This window comes from Heptranchias perlo, chromosome 44 (assembly GCF_035084215.1).
Source record: "Heptranchias perlo isolate sHepPer1 chromosome 44, sHepPer1.hap1, whole genome shotgun sequence".
In the NCBI taxonomy this organism is placed as follows: Eukaryota; Metazoa; Chordata; class Chondrichthyes; order Hexanchiformes; family Hexanchidae; genus Heptranchias; species Heptranchias perlo.
This window is the reverse complement of record NC_090368.1, coordinates 1,063,557-1,081,473: the sequence shown is the minus strand read 5'-3', so window position 1 is coordinate 1,081,473 and position 17,917 is coordinate 1,063,557. Positions and strand designations below refer to the sequence as shown.

The following is a 17,917-nucleotide window of genomic DNA, read 5'->3' as shown; positions in this document are numbered from 1 at the left end:
GATCGTGCGGCCCTGTCACTGTGTGACTGACTGACCCCTCGATCGTGCGGCCCTGTCACTGTGTGACTGACCGACTGACCCCTCGATAGTGCGGCCCTGTCACTGTGAGACTGACTGACCCCTCGATAGTGCGGCCCTGTCACTGTGAGACTGACTGACCCCTCGATAGTGCGGCCCTGTCACTGTGAGACTGACTGACCCCTCGATAGTGCGGCCCTGCCACTGTGTGACCGACTGACCCCTCGATCGTGCGGCCCTGTCACTGTGTGACTGACCGACTGACCCCTCGATAGTGCGGCCCTGTCACTGTGAGACTGACTGACCCCTCGATAGTGCGGCCGTCACTGTGTGTGTGACTCACCCCTCGATAGTGCGGCCCTGTCACTGTGTGACTGACTGACTGACCCCTCGATAGTGCGGCCCTGTCACTGTGAGACTGACTGACCCCTCGATCGTGCGGCCCTGTCACTGTGTGACTGACTGACCCCTCGATAGTGCGGCCCTGTCACTGTGTGACTGACTGACCCCTCGATAGTGCGGCCCTGTCACTGTGTGACTGACTGACCCCTCGATAGTGCGGCCCTGTCACTGTGAGACTGACTGACCCCTCGATAGTGCGGCCCTGTCACTGTGTGACTGACCGACTGACCCCTCGATAGTGCGGCCCTGTCACTGTGTGACTGACCGACTGACCCCTCGATAGTGCGGCCCTGTCACTGTGTGACTGACTGACCCCTCGATAGTGCGGCCCTGTCACTGTGAGACTGACTGACCCCTCGATCGTGCGGCCCTGTCACTGTGAGACTGACTGACCCCTCGATCGTGCGGCCCTGTCACTGTGTGACTGACTGACCCCTCGATAGTGCGGCCCTGTCACTGTGTGTGTGACTGACCCCTCGATAGTGCTGCCCTGTCACTGTGTGACTGACTGACCCCTCGATAGTGCAGCCCTGTCACTGTGAGACTGACTGACCCCTCGATAGTGCGGCCCTGTCACTGTGAGACTGACTGACCCCTCGATAGTGCGGCCCTGTCACTGTGTAAGTGACTGACCACTCGATAGTGCGGCCCTGTCACTGTGTGACTGACTGACTGACCCTTCGATCGTGCGGCACTGTCACTGTGTAAGTGACTGACCCCTCAATAGTGCGGCCCTGTCACTGTGTGACTGACTGACCCCTCGATAGTGCGGCCCTGTCACTGTGAGACTGACTGACCCCTCGATAGTGCGGCCGTCACTGTGTGTGTGACTGACCCCTCGATAGTGCGGCCCTGTCACTGTGAGACTGACTGACCCCTCGATCGTGCGGCCTTGTCACTGTGTGACTGACTGACCCCTCGATCGTGCGGCCCTGTCACTGTGTGACTGACTGACTGACCCCTCGATAGTGCGGCCCTGTCACTGTGTGACTGACTGACTGACCCCTCGATAGTGCGGCCCTGTCACTGTGAGACTGACTGACCCCTCGATCGTGCGGCCCTGTCACTGTGTGACTGACTGACTGACCCCTCAATAGTGCAGCCCTGTCACTGTGTGACTAACTGACTGACCCCTCGATAGTGCGGCCCTGTCACTGTGTGACTGACTGACCCCTCGATCGTGCGGCCCTGTCATTGTGTGACTGACTGACCCCTCGATCGTGCGGCCCTGTCACTGTGTGACCGACTGACCCCTCGATAGTGCGGCCCTGTCACTGTGTGACTGACTGACCCCTCGATCGTGCGGCCCTGTCATTGTGTGACTGACTGACCCCTCGATCGTGCGGCCCTGTCACTGTGAGACTGACTGACCCCTCGATCGTGCGGCCCTGTCACTGTGTGACCGACTGACCCCTCGATAGTGCGGCCCTGTCACTGTGTGACTGACTGACCCCTCGATAGTGCGGCCCTGTCATTGTGTGACTGACTGACCCCTCGATCGTGCGGCCCTGTCACTGTGTGACCGACTGACCCTTCGATAGTGTAGCCCTGTCACTGTGTGACTGACTGACCCCTCGATAGTGCGGCCCTGTCACTGTGTGACTGACTGACCCCTCGATCGTGCGGCCCTGTCACTGTGTGACTGACTGACCCCTCGATCGTGCGGCCCTGTCACTGTGTGACTGACTGACCCCTCGATAGTGCGGCCCTGTCACTGTGTGACTGACCGACTGACCCTTCGATAGTGTAGCCCTGTCACTGTGTGACTGACTGACCCGTCGATAGTGCGGCCCTGTCACTGTGTGACTGACTGACCCCTCGATCGTGCGGCCCTGTCACTGTGAGACCGACTGACCCCTCGATCGTGCGGCCCTGTCACTGTGTGACTGACTGACCCCTCGATCGTGCGGCCCTGTCACTGTGTGACTGACCGACTGACCCCTCGATAGTGCGGCCCTGTCACTGTGAGACTGACTGACCCCTCGATAGTGCGGCCCTGTCACTGTGAGACTGACTGACCCCTCGATAGTGCGGCCCTGTCACTGTGAGACTGACTGACCCCTCGATAGTGCGGCCCTGCCACTGTGTGACCGACTGACCCCTCGATCGTGCGGCCCTGTCACTGTGTGACTGACCGACTGACCCCTCGATAGTGCGGCCCTGTCACTGTGAGACTGACTGACCCCTCGATAGTGCGGCCGTCACTGTGTGTGTGACTCACCCCTCGATAGTGCGGCCCTGTCACTGTGTGACTGACTGACTGACCCCTCGATAGTGCGGCCCTGTCACTGTGAGACTGACTGACCCCTCGATCGTGCGGCCCTGTCACTGTGTGACTGACTGACCCCTCGATAGTGCGGCCCTGTCACTGTGTGACCGACTGACCCCTCGATAGTGCGGCCCTGTCACTGTGTGACTGACTGACCCCTCGATAGTGCGGCCCTGTCACTGTGAGACTGACTGACCCCTCGATAGTGCGGCCCTGTCACTGTGAGACTGACTGACCCCTCGATAGTGTGGCCCTGTCACTGTGTGACTGACCCGTCGAGAGTGCGGCCCTGTCACTGTGTGACTGACCCCTCGATAGTGCGGCCCTGTCACTGTGTGACCGACTGACCCGTCGATAGTGTGGCCCTGTCACTGTGTGACTGACCCGTCGATAGTGCGGCCCTGTCACTGTGTGACTGACCCTTCGATAGTGCGGCCCTGTCACTGTGTGACTGACTGACCCCTCGATAGTGCAGCCCTGTCACTGTGTGACTGACTGACCCCTCGATAGTGCGGCCCTGTCACTGTGTGACTGACTGACCCCTCGATAGTGCGGCCCTGTCACTGTGTGACTGACTGACCCCTCGATAGTGCGGCCCTGTCACTGTGAGACTGACTGACCCCTCGATCGTGCGGCCCTGTCACTGTGTGACCGACCGACCGACCCCTCGATAGTGCGGCCCTGTCACTGTGAGACTGACTGACCCCTCGATAGTGCGGCCCTGCCACTGTGTGACTGACTGACCCCTCGATCGTGCGGCCCTGTCACTGTGTGACTGACCGACTGACCCCTCGATAGTGCAGCCCTGTCACTGTGTGTCTGACTGACTGACCCCTCGATAGTGCGGCCCTGTCACTGTGTGACTGACCGACTGACCCCTCGATCGTGCGGCCCTGTCACTGTGAGACTGACTGACCCCTCGATAGTGCGGCCCTGTCACTGTGAGACTGACTGACCCCTCGATCGTGCGGCCCTGTCACTGTGTGACTGACCGACTGACCCCTCGTTAGTGTGGCCCTGTCACTGTGTGACTGACTGACTGACCTCTCGATAGTGCGGCCCTGTCACTGTGTGACTGACTGACTGACCCCTCGATAGTGCGGCCCTGTCACTGTGTGACTGACTGACCCCTCGATAGTGCGGCCCTGTCACTGTGAGACTTACTGACCCCTCGATAGTGCGGCCCTGTCACTGTGAGACTTACTGACCCCTCGATCGTGCGGCCCTGTCACTGTGTGACTGACTGACTGACCCCTCGATAGTGCGGCCCTGTCACTGTGTGACTGACTGACTGACCCCTCCATAGTGCGGCCCTGTCACTGTGAGACTGACTGACTGACCCCTCGATAGTGCGGCCCTGTCACTGTGTGACTGACTGACTGACCCCTCGATAGTGCGGCCCTGTCACTGTGTGACTGACCGACTGACCCCTCGATAGTGCGGCCCTGTCACTGTGAGACCGACTGACCCCTCGATAGTGCGGCCCTGTCACTGTGTGACTGACTGACTGACCCCTCGATAGTGCGGCCCTGTCACTGTGTGACTGACCGACTGACCCCTCGATAGTGCGGCCCTGTCACTGTGTGACTGACTGACTGACCTCTCGATAGTGCGGCCCTGTCACTGTGTGACTGACTGACTGACCCCTCGATAGTGCGGCCCTGTCACTGTGTGACTGACTGACCCCTCGATCGTGCGGCCCTGTCACTGTGAGACTTACTGACCCCTCGATAGTGCGGCCCTGTCACTGTGAGACTTACTGACCCCTCGATCGTGCGGCCCTGTCACTGTGTGACTGACTGACTGACCCCTCGATAGTGCGGCCCTGTCACTGTGTGACTGACTGACTGACCCCTCGATAGTGCGGCCCTGTCACTGTGAGACTGACTGACTGACCCCTCGATAGTGCGGCCCTGTCATTGTGTGACTGACTGACTGACCCCTCGATAGTGCGGCCCTGTCACTGTGAGACTGACTGACCCCTCGATAGTGCGGCCCTGTCACTGTGTGACTGACTGACTGACCCCTCGATAGTGCGGCCCTGTCACTGTGTGACGGACTGACCCTTCGATAGTGCGGCCCTGTCACTGTGTGACCGACTGACCCTTCGATCGTGCGGCCCTGTCACTGTGTGACCGACTGACCCCTCGATCGTGCGGCCCTGTCACTGTGTGACTGACTGACCCCTCGATAGTGCGGCCCTGTCACTGTGTGACTGACTGACCCCTCGATCGTGCGGCCCTGTCACTGTGTGACTGACTGACCCCTCGATAGTGCGGCCCTGTCACTGTGTGACTGACTGACCCCTCGATAGTGCGGCCCTGTCACTGTGTGACTGACTGACCCCTCGATAGTGCGGCCCTGTCACTGTGTGACTGACTGACCCCTCGATAGTGCGGCCCTGTCACTGTGAGACTGACTGACCCCTCGATAGTGCGGCCCTGTCACTGTGAGACTTGGCTCGGGTCAGCCATGAGAATGCAGTTATGATTTGCAGTTAATCTGGGAACAATTGGGTGCAATAGTTGCTGTGTTTCGGCATGAAAACTATGGTGGAATTCATTTCATTTCTTGTCGTTGATAATAAAATCCCCGAAAATTATTTGTTTGGCCTGTTATTTATATTCTAAAATTTGAAATATGCCTTTAAAGTGTTTCTATCATCAGTGCCCCCTGACCCTGCGATCTCCTGACCCATTCCTTACTGGGACTATTTGTACTACTCTGTTGTTGAGTGCCATTGATGCTTTGTGTTTCCAGAGCAGGACTCAGTGGGTCAGTGTCTCGACATTTGATTTCACCTCCAGGACTTGTGCTCTGAAGCTCTCCAGACAGAGCGGATGAAAGTCTCAGCACGCTGCACGATGCAAGATGCTCTGTGGAAAGATTTTATCGTACTCCCTATTGAGGGCAAGTACACAACACAAATCTCCAGTCTCACATGGAAAGGCCACAGGGACATAGAAGTATTACAGTTCAGAATCAAGGCACATTTTTGGGACAGTGTAGAGGGAGCTTTACTCTGTATCTAACCCTGTACCTGCCCTGGGAGTGTTTGATGGGACAGTGTAGAGGGAGCTTTACTCTGTATCTAACCCTGTACCTGCCCTGGGAGTGTTTGATGGGACAGTGTGGAGGGAGCTTTACTCTGTATCTAACCCTGTACCTGCCCTGGGAGTGTTTGATGGGACAGTGTAGAGGGAGCTTTACTCTGTATCTAACCCGTGCTGTACCTGCCCTGGGAGTGTTTGATGGGATGGTGTACAGGGAGCTTTACTCTGTATCTAACCCGTGCTGTACCTGCCCTGGGAATGTTTGATGGGACAGTGTAGAGGGAGCTTTACTCTGTATCTAACCCGTGCTGTACCTGCCCTGGGAGTGTTTGATGGGACAGTGTAGAGGGAGCTTTACTCTGTATCTAACCCTGTACCTGCCCTGGGAGTGTTTGATGGGACAGTGTAGAGGGAGCTTTACTCTGTATCTAACCCGTGCTGTACCTGCCCTGGGAGTGTTTGACGGGACAGTGTAGAGGGAGCTTTACTCTGTATCTAACCCGTGCTGTACTTGCCCTGGGAGTGTTTACACGGGGGAATTTACACCAGGAAAGCTAAGCTGAAAGAGGTAATTATTCTATAAATTGTTTCAGGTATTTAAAGAATGGACCCTGGGAATCAGGAGCTGTTGGGCGTTTATTATGAGCAGCAGGAGGGAATTTTCCTGGAAAGTGGATATTCTGGATCCAACAGCACATTTCCTGCACAGGAAAATAATTGCACAATTGGTGAAAAGCTGATGGAGGAATGGTCGGTAACCAGAGGCAGTGTGAGTGGTGCAGTCAGGTGCGAGGCAGATTGTGCCATTCACATACACCCCAATACCCCGGGGTAGAGGTACAGGGAACCCAATACCCCGGGGTAGAGATACGGTGAACCCAATACCCCGAGGTAGAGATACGGTGAACCCAATACCCCGGGGTAGAGATACGGTGAACCCAATACCCCGAGGTAGAGATACGGTGAACCCAATACCCCGGGGTAGAGATACGGTGAACCCAATACCCCGGGGTAGAGATACGGTGAACCCAATACCCCGGGGTAGAGATACGGTGAACCCAATACCCCGGGGTAGAGATACGGGGACCCCAATACCCCGGGGTAGAGATACGGTGAACCCAATACCCCGGGGTAGAGATACGGTGAACCCAATACCCCGGGGTAGAGATACGGTGAACCCAATACCCCGGGGTAGAGATACGGTGAACCCAATACTCCAGGGTAGAGATACGGTGACCCCAATACCCCGGGGTAGAGATACGGTGAATCCAATACTCCAGGGTAGAGATACAGGGAACCCAATACCCCGGGGTAAGGATACGGGGACCCCAATACCCCGGGGTAGAGATACGGTGACCCCAATACCCCGGGGTAGAGATACGGTGACCCCAATACCCCGGGGTAGAGATACGGTGAATCCAATACCCCGGGGTAGAGATACGGTGAATCCAATACCCCGGGGTAGAGATACGGTGAACCCAATACCCCGGGGTAGAGATACGGGGACCCCAATACCCCGGGGTAGAGATACGGTGAACCCAATACCCCGGGGTAGAGATACGGTGACCCCAATACCCCGGGGTAGAGATACGGGGTGGAGATACGCTGTACGCTACACTATCTGGGCCCTAATCTCTGGAATTCCCTCCCTAAACCTCTCCGCCTCTCTCTCCTCCTTTAAGAAGCTCCTTAAAACCTCCCTCTATGACCAAGCTTTTGGTCACCTGTCCCAATATCTCCTGATGTGACTCAGTGTCAATTTTTGTCTGATTTATTCTCCTGTGAAGCCCCTTGGACCATTTTACTATGTTAAAGGCGCTGTATAAATGGGAGGTGTTGCTGGCAGTGAGTTCTGTCTCAGGCTGACGTCTCTCCCTTGCAGGGTATGAATGAGAGTGAGTCAGAGGACGCGTTACAGATGATGATTAACCCCAACGAGGTTTACAGCAGCAACAATCCGGCAGAATCGGCCTCCGAGACAGACAGCGGCATCTCAGACGACCAGAGGCCAGACAGCCCACAGCACAGTAACCCGGGGCCACTGGACCGCAGTCCTCCCGCACTCTACCAGGTTGTGTACGGCGTCAGTGTGATGGACACAGTGAAATCGGAAGAGATGCCGGGCGGCTCGGACCTGGTATCGATCGAGCTCGGTCAGTGAACCAAGCACGGGGGGCCGGGGTTAGGGGTTGGGGTCAGGGGGCTGGGGCCTGAGTAGGAGTCAGATCGGGGGGCCGGGGTCGGGTCAGGGGGCTGGGGTCGGGGACTGGGGTCAGAGGCTGGTGTCTGGGTGGGGGGGTCTGGGTTGGGGTTGGGAACTGGGGGTCAGGGGCCCAGGGTGGAGGTCAGGAGCTGGGGCCGGGGTCAGGGGTTAGTGCTGCCGCCCCTGAAGCCCAGGTGTCTGAGTGCACCATCTACCGTGGTACTGAGTCACACACAGCAGGAAGGGCACAGGCTCTGTCCATGGTCTGGGCTGACTTGGCCAATCTCCATTGACGCAGGGGAGGGGTTACAATTGGCCTTGTTATCCTGAGGCCCCTGTTGGGAAGCGATTGTGTGTTGAAATGGTCATGTATGTGTGTGTGTGTGCACTTGCACGTGCAGGTGTGCAGGGATGTGTGCGCAAGTGTGTGCGTGTGTCTGTGGATTTCCCGGGTGTATGTGTGCACATGTGCGCTCGTGCTTGCGTGTGCATGTGTGAATGCTCGTGTGAGCGTGTGTGCGCTCGTGCTTACGTGTGTACCTGTGTGTGTGCACTCGTGCGTGTGCGTGCTCATGTGTGTGCTTGCATGTGTGTGTGCTCATGTGCATGTGTGTATGTGTGAGGAATGTTCATTTGGGTGAGGTACCAGAGGGCAACGCCCCTGGGGAATCCGTACCCCAGGGGAGGGTCTGTGTCCGTGGGGAATCCGTACCCCAGGGGAGAGTCGGTGTCCGTGGGGAATCCGTACCCCAGGGGAGAATCTGTGTCCGTGGGGAATCCGTGCCCCAGGGGAGGGTCTGTGTCCGTGGGGAATCCGTACCCCAGGGGAGAGTCGGTGTCCGTGGGGAATCCGTACCCCAGGGGAGAGTCTGTGTCAATGGGGAATCCGTACCCCAGGGGAGAGTCAGTGTCCGTGGGGAATCCGTACCCCAGGGGAGAGTCGGTGTCAATGGGGAATCCGTACCCCAGGGGAGAGTCAGTGTCCGTGGGGAATCCGTACCCCAGGGGAGAGTCAGTGTCCGTGGGGAATCCGTACCCCAGGGGAGAGTCAGTGTCCGTGGGGAATCCGTACCCCAGGGGAGAGTCGGTGTCCGTGGGGAATCCGTACCCCAGGGGAGAGTCGGTATCCGTGGGGAATCCGTACCCCAGGGGAGAGTCGGTGTCCGTGGGGAATCCGTACCCCAGGGGAGAGTCAGTGTCCGTGGGGAATCCGTACCCCAGGGGAGAGTCGGTATCCGTGGGGAATCCGTACCCCAGGGGAGAGTCGGTGTCAATGGGGAATCCGTACCCCAGGGGAGAGTCGGTGTCAATGGGGAATCCGTACCCCAGGGGAGAGTCGGTGTCAATGGGGAATCCGTACCCCAGGGGAGAGTCAGTGTCCGTGGGGAATCCGTACCCCAGGGGAGAGTCTGTGTCCGTGGGGAATCCGTACCCCAGGGGAGAGTCGGTGTCCGTGGGGAATCCATACCCCAGCGACACTCGGGACCTCTGACAGAGAAGGAGAGGGGAAATGAGTGACTGAGAGATCTTTTGTTGTGTGCTGCAGGTGGTTGGAACGCCCAGATGCTGATACCGGAAGCTTGTATCGTGGACACTGTGCCGCGGCTCACAGCTACAGCCGGGAAGAGCAGCGGGAAGCGGCCACTCACCACCTCAGACAGTGACACAGACATCACGGACAGCCTCATGGTACGGGGGCAGGAGGCAGAACTTGAGAAACAACGTCAACAATGACCCAGGACAGGAGGGGACCTGTACCCCAGTGAGAGTCAGCACCTTCAGGAGAGGAGGGGACCCGTACCCCAGGGAGAGTCAGCACCTTCAGGAGAGGAGGGGACCCGTACCCCAGTGAGAGTCAGCACCTTCAGGAGAGGAGGGGACCCGTACCCCAGTGAGAGTCAGCACCTTCAGGAGAGGAGGGGACCCGTACCCCAGGGAGAGTCAGCACCTTCAGGAGAGGAGGGGACCCGTACCCCAGTGAGAGTCAGCACCTTCAGGAGAGGAGGGGACCTGTACCCCAGTGAGAGTCAGCACCTTCAGGAGAGGAGGGGACCCGTACCCCAGGGAGAGTCAGCACCTTCAGGAGAGGAGGGGACCCGTACCCCAGTGAGAGTCAGCACCTTCACGAGAGGAGGGGACCCGTACCCCAGTGAGAGTCAGCACCTTCAGGAGAGGAGGGGACCCATACCCCAGTGAGAGTCAGCACCTTCAGGAGAGGAGGGGATCCGTACCCCAGTGAGAGTCAGCACCTTCAGGAGAGGAGGGGACCTGTACCCCAGTGAGAGTCAGCACCTTCAGGAGAGGAGGGGATCCGTACCCCAGTGAGAGTCAGCACCTTCAGGAGAGGAGGGGACCTGTACCCCAGTGAGAGTCGGCACCTTCAGGAGAGGAGGGGACCCGTACCCCAGTGAGAGTCAGCACCTTCAGGAGAGGAGGGCGGGTGGGGGAACTGGGAAGTGTGTGGGACTAGGTTCTCTCCCCTGGAGGAGGGGGGGGTATGGAGCCAGGTTGAGGGTGGAGAACGCTTTCGACGATGTGCAGGATGTGACCTGGTGCTGGGGGATGAGCTCAGCTTCATTCTGCTTTCTGTGGTTTCACAGCATTTCCCAGACCTGTCGCTGACCGAGGAGGAGAAACGACTCCTGAATCAAGAGGGGATTGTCCTGCCCAGCAACCTGCCTCTGACCAAGGTAATGGGTCACCCCCTTCACCAGACACAGGGGGCAGGGTTCAAGGGGTTAACGGAGCGATCGAGGGGTTAACGGAGGGATCGAGAGGTTAACGGAGGGATCGAGGGGTTTACGGCAGGCATCGAGGGGTTTACGGAGGGATCGAGGGGTTTACGGAGGGATCGAGGGGTTTACGGAGGGATCGAGGGGTTTACGGCAGGCATCGAGGGGTTTACGGAGGGATCGAGGGGTTTACGGAGGGATCGAGGGGTTTACGGCAGGCATCGAGGGGTTTACGGAGGGATCGAGGGGTTTACGGCAGGCATCGAGGGGTTTACGGAGGGATCGAGGGGTTTACGGAGGGATCGAGGGGTTTACGGAGGGATCGAGGGGTTTACGGCAGGCATCGAGGGGATAACGGGAGAGATCGAGGGGATAACGGGAGGATCGAGGGGTTAACGGGAGGGGTCGAGGGGATAACGGAAGGATCGAGGGGTTGACGGGAGGGATCGAGGGGGTCAATGGCAGGGACCGGAGCCTCGTGACCCTTGTGTTGGGCTCAGTGTGTGTCCTGTTACCAGGGCCTTATCACCTGGACAATGATGGCTGCTCATCACCCGGTTACAAGTAGCAGGTGCCAGTGTGTGTGAGCAGGTGCCAGTGTGTGAGAGCAGGTGCCAGTGTGTGAGAGCAGGTGCCAGTGTGTGTGAGCAGGTGCCAGTGTGTGTGAGCAGGTGCCAGTGTGTGAGAGCAGGTGCCAGTGTGTGTGAGCAGGTGCCAGTGTGTGAGCAGGTGCCAGTGTGTGTGAGCAGGTGCCAGTGTGTGAGCAGGTGCCAGTGTGTGTGAGCAGGTGCCAGTGTGTGAGAGCAGGTGCCAGTGTGTGTGAGCAGGTGCCAGTGTGTGTGAGCAGGTGCCAGTGTGTGAGAGCAGGTGCCAGTGTGTGTGAGCAGCGTGTGAAGTTTGTCAGACGTCCATAACCTGTCCGGGAGAGATTGGTACAGACTCAGCCGCCAGCTTTTCTCTTACTAAAACCCACCTGCTTGTTAATTGTTAATGATTTATATCAATTAGTGTTAATTGTATTCAGGTGGTGGGTATCAACTGGGGCGTCTCATGTCCATTTATAAGAGAGCTGATCGAGGGTGTGGGGCGGGTGTAATGTGGAGCTCTGTGAATAAAGGTTTGGAAGCAACTGAAGACCAGGCTCTAGTATTCCATCCTTCACCTCCTGGCTATCCAATTTCTAAGTTGGTGGCAATAGCACCCCCTCCTTCTTGCATCAGGGCAGTCCTACTGACCATTTCAACAACTCCTCCCATTTATACAGCACCTTTTAACGTAGTAAAACGTCCCAAGGTGCTTCACAGGAGCGATTATCAAACAAAATTTGACGCCAGATATTAGGACAGGTGACCAAAAGCTCGGTCAAAGAGGGAGGTTTTAAGGAGCGTCTTGAAGGAGGAGAGAGAGGTGGAGAGGTTTAGGGAGGGAATTCCAGAGCTTAGGGCCCAGGCGGCTGAAGACACGGCCGCCAATGGTGGAGCGATGGGAATTGGGGGATGCGCAAGAGGCCAGAATTGGAGGAGCGCAGAGATCTAGGAGGGTTGTAGGGCTGGAGGAGGTCACAGAGATAGGGAGGGGCGAGGGCCATGGAGGGATTTGAACACAAGGATGGGAATTTTAAAATCAAGGCATTGCTGGACTGGGAGCCAATGTAGGTCAGTGAGCACAGGGGGTGATGGGTGAACGGGACTTGGTGCAAGTTAGGATACGGGCAATAGAGTTTTGGATGAGCTCAAGTTTATGGAAGGTGGAAGATGGGAGGTCAGCCAGGAGAGGATTGGAATAGTCCAGTCTAGAAGTAACAAAGGCAATGATTGAGGGTTTCAGCAGCAGATGAGCTGAGGCAGGGGCGGAGACGGGCGATGTTACAGAGGTAGGCGGTCTTGGTGATCGTGGATATGGGGTCAGAAGCTCATCTCAGGGCTTTCCCTGGGCCTCAAATTTGGGAACTTCACACCTGCCCTTCCTCCTACAACTTACAGACATAAATACCAAGCTTGGTGTTCTCTCCTCTTTTCCCCAGGCAGAGGAGCGGATTTTGAAGAAGGTCCGGAGAAAGATCCGGAACAAGCAGTCAGCTCAGGAGAGTCGGCGGAGAAAGAAGGAGTACATTGATGGGTTAGAGAGCAGGTGAGGGGCTGGGGTCAGAGAGCGGGCGAGGGGCGGTGCCTGACTCTGAGAGCGTGCGAGGGGCGTGTCAGAGAGCGGGCGAGGGGCGTGTCAGAGAGCGGGCGAGGGGCGTGTCAGAGAGCGGGCGAGGGGCGTGTCAGAGAGCGGGCGAGGGGCGGGTCAGAGAGCGGGCGAGGGGCGGGTCAGAGAGCGGGCGAGGGGCGGGTCAGAGAGCGGGCGAGGGGCGGGTCAGAGAGCGGGCGAGGGGCGGGTCAGAGAGCGGGCGAGGGGCGGGTCAGAGAGCGGGCGAGGGGCGGGTCAGAGAGCGGGCGAGGGGCGGGTCAGAGAGCGGGCGAGGGGCGGGTCAGAGAGCGGGCGAGGGGCGGGTCAGAGAGCGGGCGAGGGGCGGGTCAGAGAGCGGGCGAGGGGCGGGTCAGAGAGCGGGCGAGGGACGGGTCAGAGAGCGGGCGAGGGGCGGGTCAGAGAGCGGGCGAGGGGCGGGTCAGAGAGCGGGCGAGGGGCGGGTCAGAGAGCGGGCGAGGGGCGGGTCAGAGAGCGGGTCAGAGAGCGGGCGAGGGGCGGGATCCCGTTCGCTGTGCTCTAACCCCTCTCTTGTTCCCCCAGGGTTGCTGCGTGTACAGCCCAGAATCAGGACCTCCAGAAACAAGTGCTGCAGCTCGAACATCACAATGTGTGAGTGTCCTTCACTGCCACTTCTAACCCTGACTCTCAGTGCTCACTCTAACTGGGCTACAGTCCCAACCCAAGTGGGCTGAAATCAGACTCAACACTGACTGGGGTTCGAATCTGGACCTCAGGCTCAGTATCACACTGGGTGCTCCTGGTAAATAATAATCTGAATAACTCTTGGACTAGTGATTGATCCAACACTGCGCTCCCTCAGTACTGACCCTCTGACAGTGCGGCGCTCCCTCAGCACTGACCCTCTGACAGTGCAGCACTCCCTCAGTACTGACCCTCTGACAGTGCAGCACTCCCTCAGTACTGACCCTCTGACAGTGCAGCACTCCCTCAGTACTGACCCTCCGACGGTGCAGCACTCCCTCAGTACTGACCCTCCGACAGTGCAGCACTCCCTCAGTACTGACCCTCCGACAGTGCGGCGCTCCCTCAGTACTGACCCTCTGACAGTGCAGCACTCCCTCAGTACTGACCCTCCGACGGTGCAGCACTCCCTCAGTACTGACCCTCCGACAGTGCGGCGCTCCCTCAGTACTGACCCTCCGACAGTGCGGGGGTCCCTCAGTACTGACCCTCCGACAGTGCGGGGGTCCCTCAGTACTGACCCTCCGACAGTGCGGGGGTCCCTCAGAGTGTCAGCCTGGATTATATCCTGGAGGAGGCTCGAGCACACAATGTTGTGACTGGGAGGGGATGGTGCAGAATGGTCGATAGCTGATGTTTTGTGGCCCTTCCTCCTGTCCCTAGGTCTCTGATAACGCAACTGCGGCGGTTGCAGTCTCTGATTAAACAGACGTCGAACAAAGCAGCGCAGACCAGCACCTGCGTCATGGTGAGTGTTCGTCAATAAGACCAGAGGCTGGTGGTACAGAGCAGGGGGCCGTGGGCATTCGTCGTCCCTGACCTGTGTGGATCTCAGCCACCCCGGCAGTTGGTCCCACATTATTGGCTTCAGCACACACGGCCGGTGGTGCTCCACACAGTCGAATAGCCGGCTGGCACGCGCCGTCAAGATCCAGACTTGAAAAGCGGGTGAGCCCAGTCCTTCCCTCACCTGATGTTAATGCACAGGTCGCTGGGCAGTGATCTCCCCACCACCAGCTCCCTAACCTAGGGCACGGAGGCCAGTTGCAGGCCTGGCTGAGACCAGCTTACTGGACGTGGATCGAGGGACAAGTCTCGGGGCTCTCCTGGTCTGTGGGGCTCAGCTCCGGACCAGGCCGGCCTCTCACCCACTGATCCATCTCGAGCATTTATTTGATTTAATGATTCAACAACTACTCCCATTTATACAGTGTCTTTAACACAGTAAAATGTCCCAAGGCGCTTCACAGGAGTGATTATCGGACAAAAATTAACACCGAGCCACATAAAGATATTAGGACAGGTGACCAAAAGCTTGGCCAAAGAGGTAGGTTTTAAGGAGCGTCTTAAAGGAGGAGAGAGAGGCGGAGAGGTTTAGGGAGGGAATTCCAGAGCTTAGGGCCCAGGCAGCTGAAGGCACGGCCGCCAATGGTGGAGCGATTAAAATCGGGGATGTGCAAGAGGCCAGAATTGGAGGAGCGCAGAGATCTCGGAGGGTTATAGGGCTGGAGGAGGTTACAGAGATAGGGAGGGGGCGAGGCCATGGAGGGATTTGAAAACAAAGATGAGAATTTTATAATCGAGGCGTTCCCGGACTGGGAGCCAATGTAGGTCAGCGAGCACAGGGGGTGATGGGTGAACGGGACTTGGTGCAAGTTAGGATACGGGGCAGCAGAGTTTTGGATGAGCTCAAGTTTATGGAGGGTGGAAGATGGGAGGCCGGCCAGGAGAGGATTGGAATAGTCCAGTCTGGAGGCACGGATGAGGGTTTCAGCAGCAGATGAGCTGAGGCGGGGATGGTGACGGACGACGTTACCGGTGGGAGTCGGCGGTCTTGGTGATGGAGCAGATTATGGGGTCAGAAGCTCAGCCCAGGGTCAAATAGGAGGCCGAGGTTGTGAACAGTCTGGGTCAGCCTGTGACAGTTCATCGTTAGAAGCAAAATAAAAGTGGATTGCGTACTTTGATATTTCTTGACTGTGGAACTTTAACTCAGTTGCTGTGCCTGACGGGATATCAATGTGACCGCCTACTGCCCAGAACCACAGGCCCATCCATGGCTCGATCACTCACTCCCTTTTTTTCCTTTCCGTCTCCCAGATTTTAGCCTGCTCCCTGGTGCTGCTGATTTTTCCCAGTTACAATCCGTTCCGATTGGAGACTCCAGTCAACCAGCAGGGATACAAACCCACCGGAGGTATGGTATTGGGGCATGGTAATGCCACGCACTGTCTCACTGGTTGAGGGCTGCCAGTGGTGAGATTGGCACTGCGTGGAAAAGCTGGCACGTAGCCTCACTGAGCTACACACACACACCAGCATGGCTCCAGGTTTGATCGCTGCGCTGTGCGTGGGCTGGCTGATCTCCACAGCGACTGTGGTGACGGAGATACAGTCAGACTCCGGGGACAGGGGACCCTGCTCCTGGTCCCGATCCAGGGACTGAGTTCAGGATCAGGCTGAGCTCGAGTGAGGGACCCGAGAAAAAGAAAAAGAAAGAATTTGCATTTCTCTCGCGCCTTTCACCACCTCGGGACGTCCCAAAGTACTTTACAGCCAATGTGTAGTCACTGTTGTAATGTAGGAAACGTGGCAGCCAATTTGCGCACAGCAAGATCCCACAAACAGCAATGTGATAATGACCAGATAATCTGTTTTTTGGAATGTTGGTTGAGGGATAAATATTGGCCCAGGACACCGGGGAGAACTCCCCCCTGCTCTTCTTCCAATAGCGTCTTTTACGTCCGCCAGAGAGGGCAGACGGGGCCTCGGTTTGATCTCTCATCCGAAAGACGGAACCTCCGACAGTGCGGCGCTCCCTCAGTACTGACCCTCCGACAGTGCGGCGCTCCCTCAGTACTGACCCTCCGACAGTGCGGCGCTCCCTCAGTACTGACCCTCCGACAGTGCGGCGCTCCCTCAGTACTGACCCTCCGACGGTGCGGCGCTCCCTCAGTACTGACCCTCCGACAGTGCGGCGCTCCCTCAGTACTGACCCTCCGACAGTGCGGCGCTCCCTCAGTACTGACCCTCCGACAGTGCGGCGCTCCCTCAGTACTGACCCTCCGACGGTGCGGCGCTCCCTCAGTACCGACCCTCCGGCGCTCCCTCAGTACCGACCCACCGACGGTGCGGCGCTCCCTCAGTACTGCACTGGGAGTGTCAGCCTGGATTAAGGGCTCGAGTCTCTGAAGCTCTGTGTATGTCGGTGGATCCTGTAGCCCAGTTGGAGTCAGTGCTGTTTTTAAAGGGGTTTTTTTTTGCTGAGGGAGGGGGGACAGCCATGACGGTTCCATCTCTTCCTCCTGTCTCATTACTTCTCTCTTAATGCTTGTTTTCTTGCAGTAATTTCCAGGACTATCCTAACAGATGTGGAATCCTCCCAATTATCGGAACGTGTCGAGACCTCCGTCTCCGATATCCCAGCATCCTTGGAGCTGCAGGAAGAGACCCTCCCATTGGTGGACAACCCACCCACCGACTCCCAACACCGGCCAATTATCAAAGAGAAGCCGCCGAGACCATTGGGGGAGGAGGCGAAGTTTAGAAAAGGCCAAACGGAAGTTTTGGAGCTCCCGAAAACGATCAGCAACTCCTGGTCTCAGCCTTCGGAGGATCCGTCCGACTCCCGAACTCCGACCCCGGCCTCTGACCACAGACGACCCCCTGCCGAGATTCCACAGCCTGTGGACCAGGAAGGAGACGCGGACTGGCTTAAACCCGGGCACGCTGACGAGATGTGAAACTGTTACCCCACGTGTTTCAGGACTAAGGGAGGCCGATTGGCCGCCCTCTCGGCACAAGTGTGTGTGTGTGAGCAACAATCAGTGGGCTGCTGGCCATTGATCGCAACAAACTCGAACAGTGTGCTGAAGCTCACTGAGTCGCCACATCTGTACCTCCTCCCCTCTTAAAGGGAAAGGTTCGTCACCACCTGGGCTGGCCATTGGACACTCTGTTCCTTGACGTGTCTGGTGTTTTTCATTTCTGAGGTTTATAAATGGGATCTTCAAAAAAACTCAAAGAGCCTTTCTCTCTCTCTCTCTATATATATATATATATATCTGTCTGTCTGTAACTCTATCTATATATCTATCTGTCTGTCTCTCTCTCTCTTTATATATCTATCTCTCTGTAACTATCTATATATCTATCTGTAACTCTGACTCTCTCTCTCTGTCTGTCTCTCTCTGTATTTGTCTGACTCTCTTTCTGTCTTTCTCTCTGTGAATTTGTCTCTGTCTGTCTGCGCCTCTCTCGCTCTGTCTCTGTGTATTTGTCTCTCTGTCTGTCTGTCTCTATTTGTCTGTCTGTCTCTCTCTTGTTCTATCTCTATCTCTTGCTC

At 57.4% G+C, this 17,917-nt stretch overlaps 1 protein-coding gene across 5 annotated transcripts in view; it reads left to right on the top strand.

Moving 5' to 3' along the window:
- The window catches only part of LOC137306560 (cyclic AMP-responsive element-binding protein 3-like protein 4), a 29,632-nt gene extending 12,036 nt beyond the window's left edge, over positions 1-17,596 (top strand). For 2 of the 5 annotated variants that reach the window (XM_067975838.1, XM_067975839.1), the window contains exons 2-10: positions 6,336-6,511; positions 7,625-7,895; positions 9,492-9,634; positions 10,546-10,635; positions 12,701-12,807; positions 13,411-13,479; positions 14,236-14,320; positions 15,673-15,769; positions 16,918-17,596. In XM_067975838.1, the coding sequence (XP_067831939.1) occupies positions 6,347-6,511; positions 7,625-7,895; positions 9,492-9,634; positions 10,546-10,635; positions 12,701-12,807; positions 13,411-13,479; positions 14,236-14,320; positions 15,673-15,769; positions 16,918-17,315 (1,425 nt within the window). In that variant the 5' untranslated portion in view covers positions 6,336-6,346 and the 3' untranslated portion in view covers positions 17,316-17,596. Of the gene's footprint in view, positions 1-6,335; positions 6,529-7,624; positions 7,896-9,491; positions 9,635-10,545; positions 10,636-12,700; positions 12,808-13,410; positions 13,480-14,235; positions 14,321-15,672; positions 15,770-16,917 lie in introns of those variants that run through there. The other 3 variants (XM_067975840.1, XM_067975841.1, XM_067975842.1) reach the window with 2 other exon arrangements.
- The last annotated feature ends 321 nt before the right edge of the window (positions 17,597-17,917 follow it).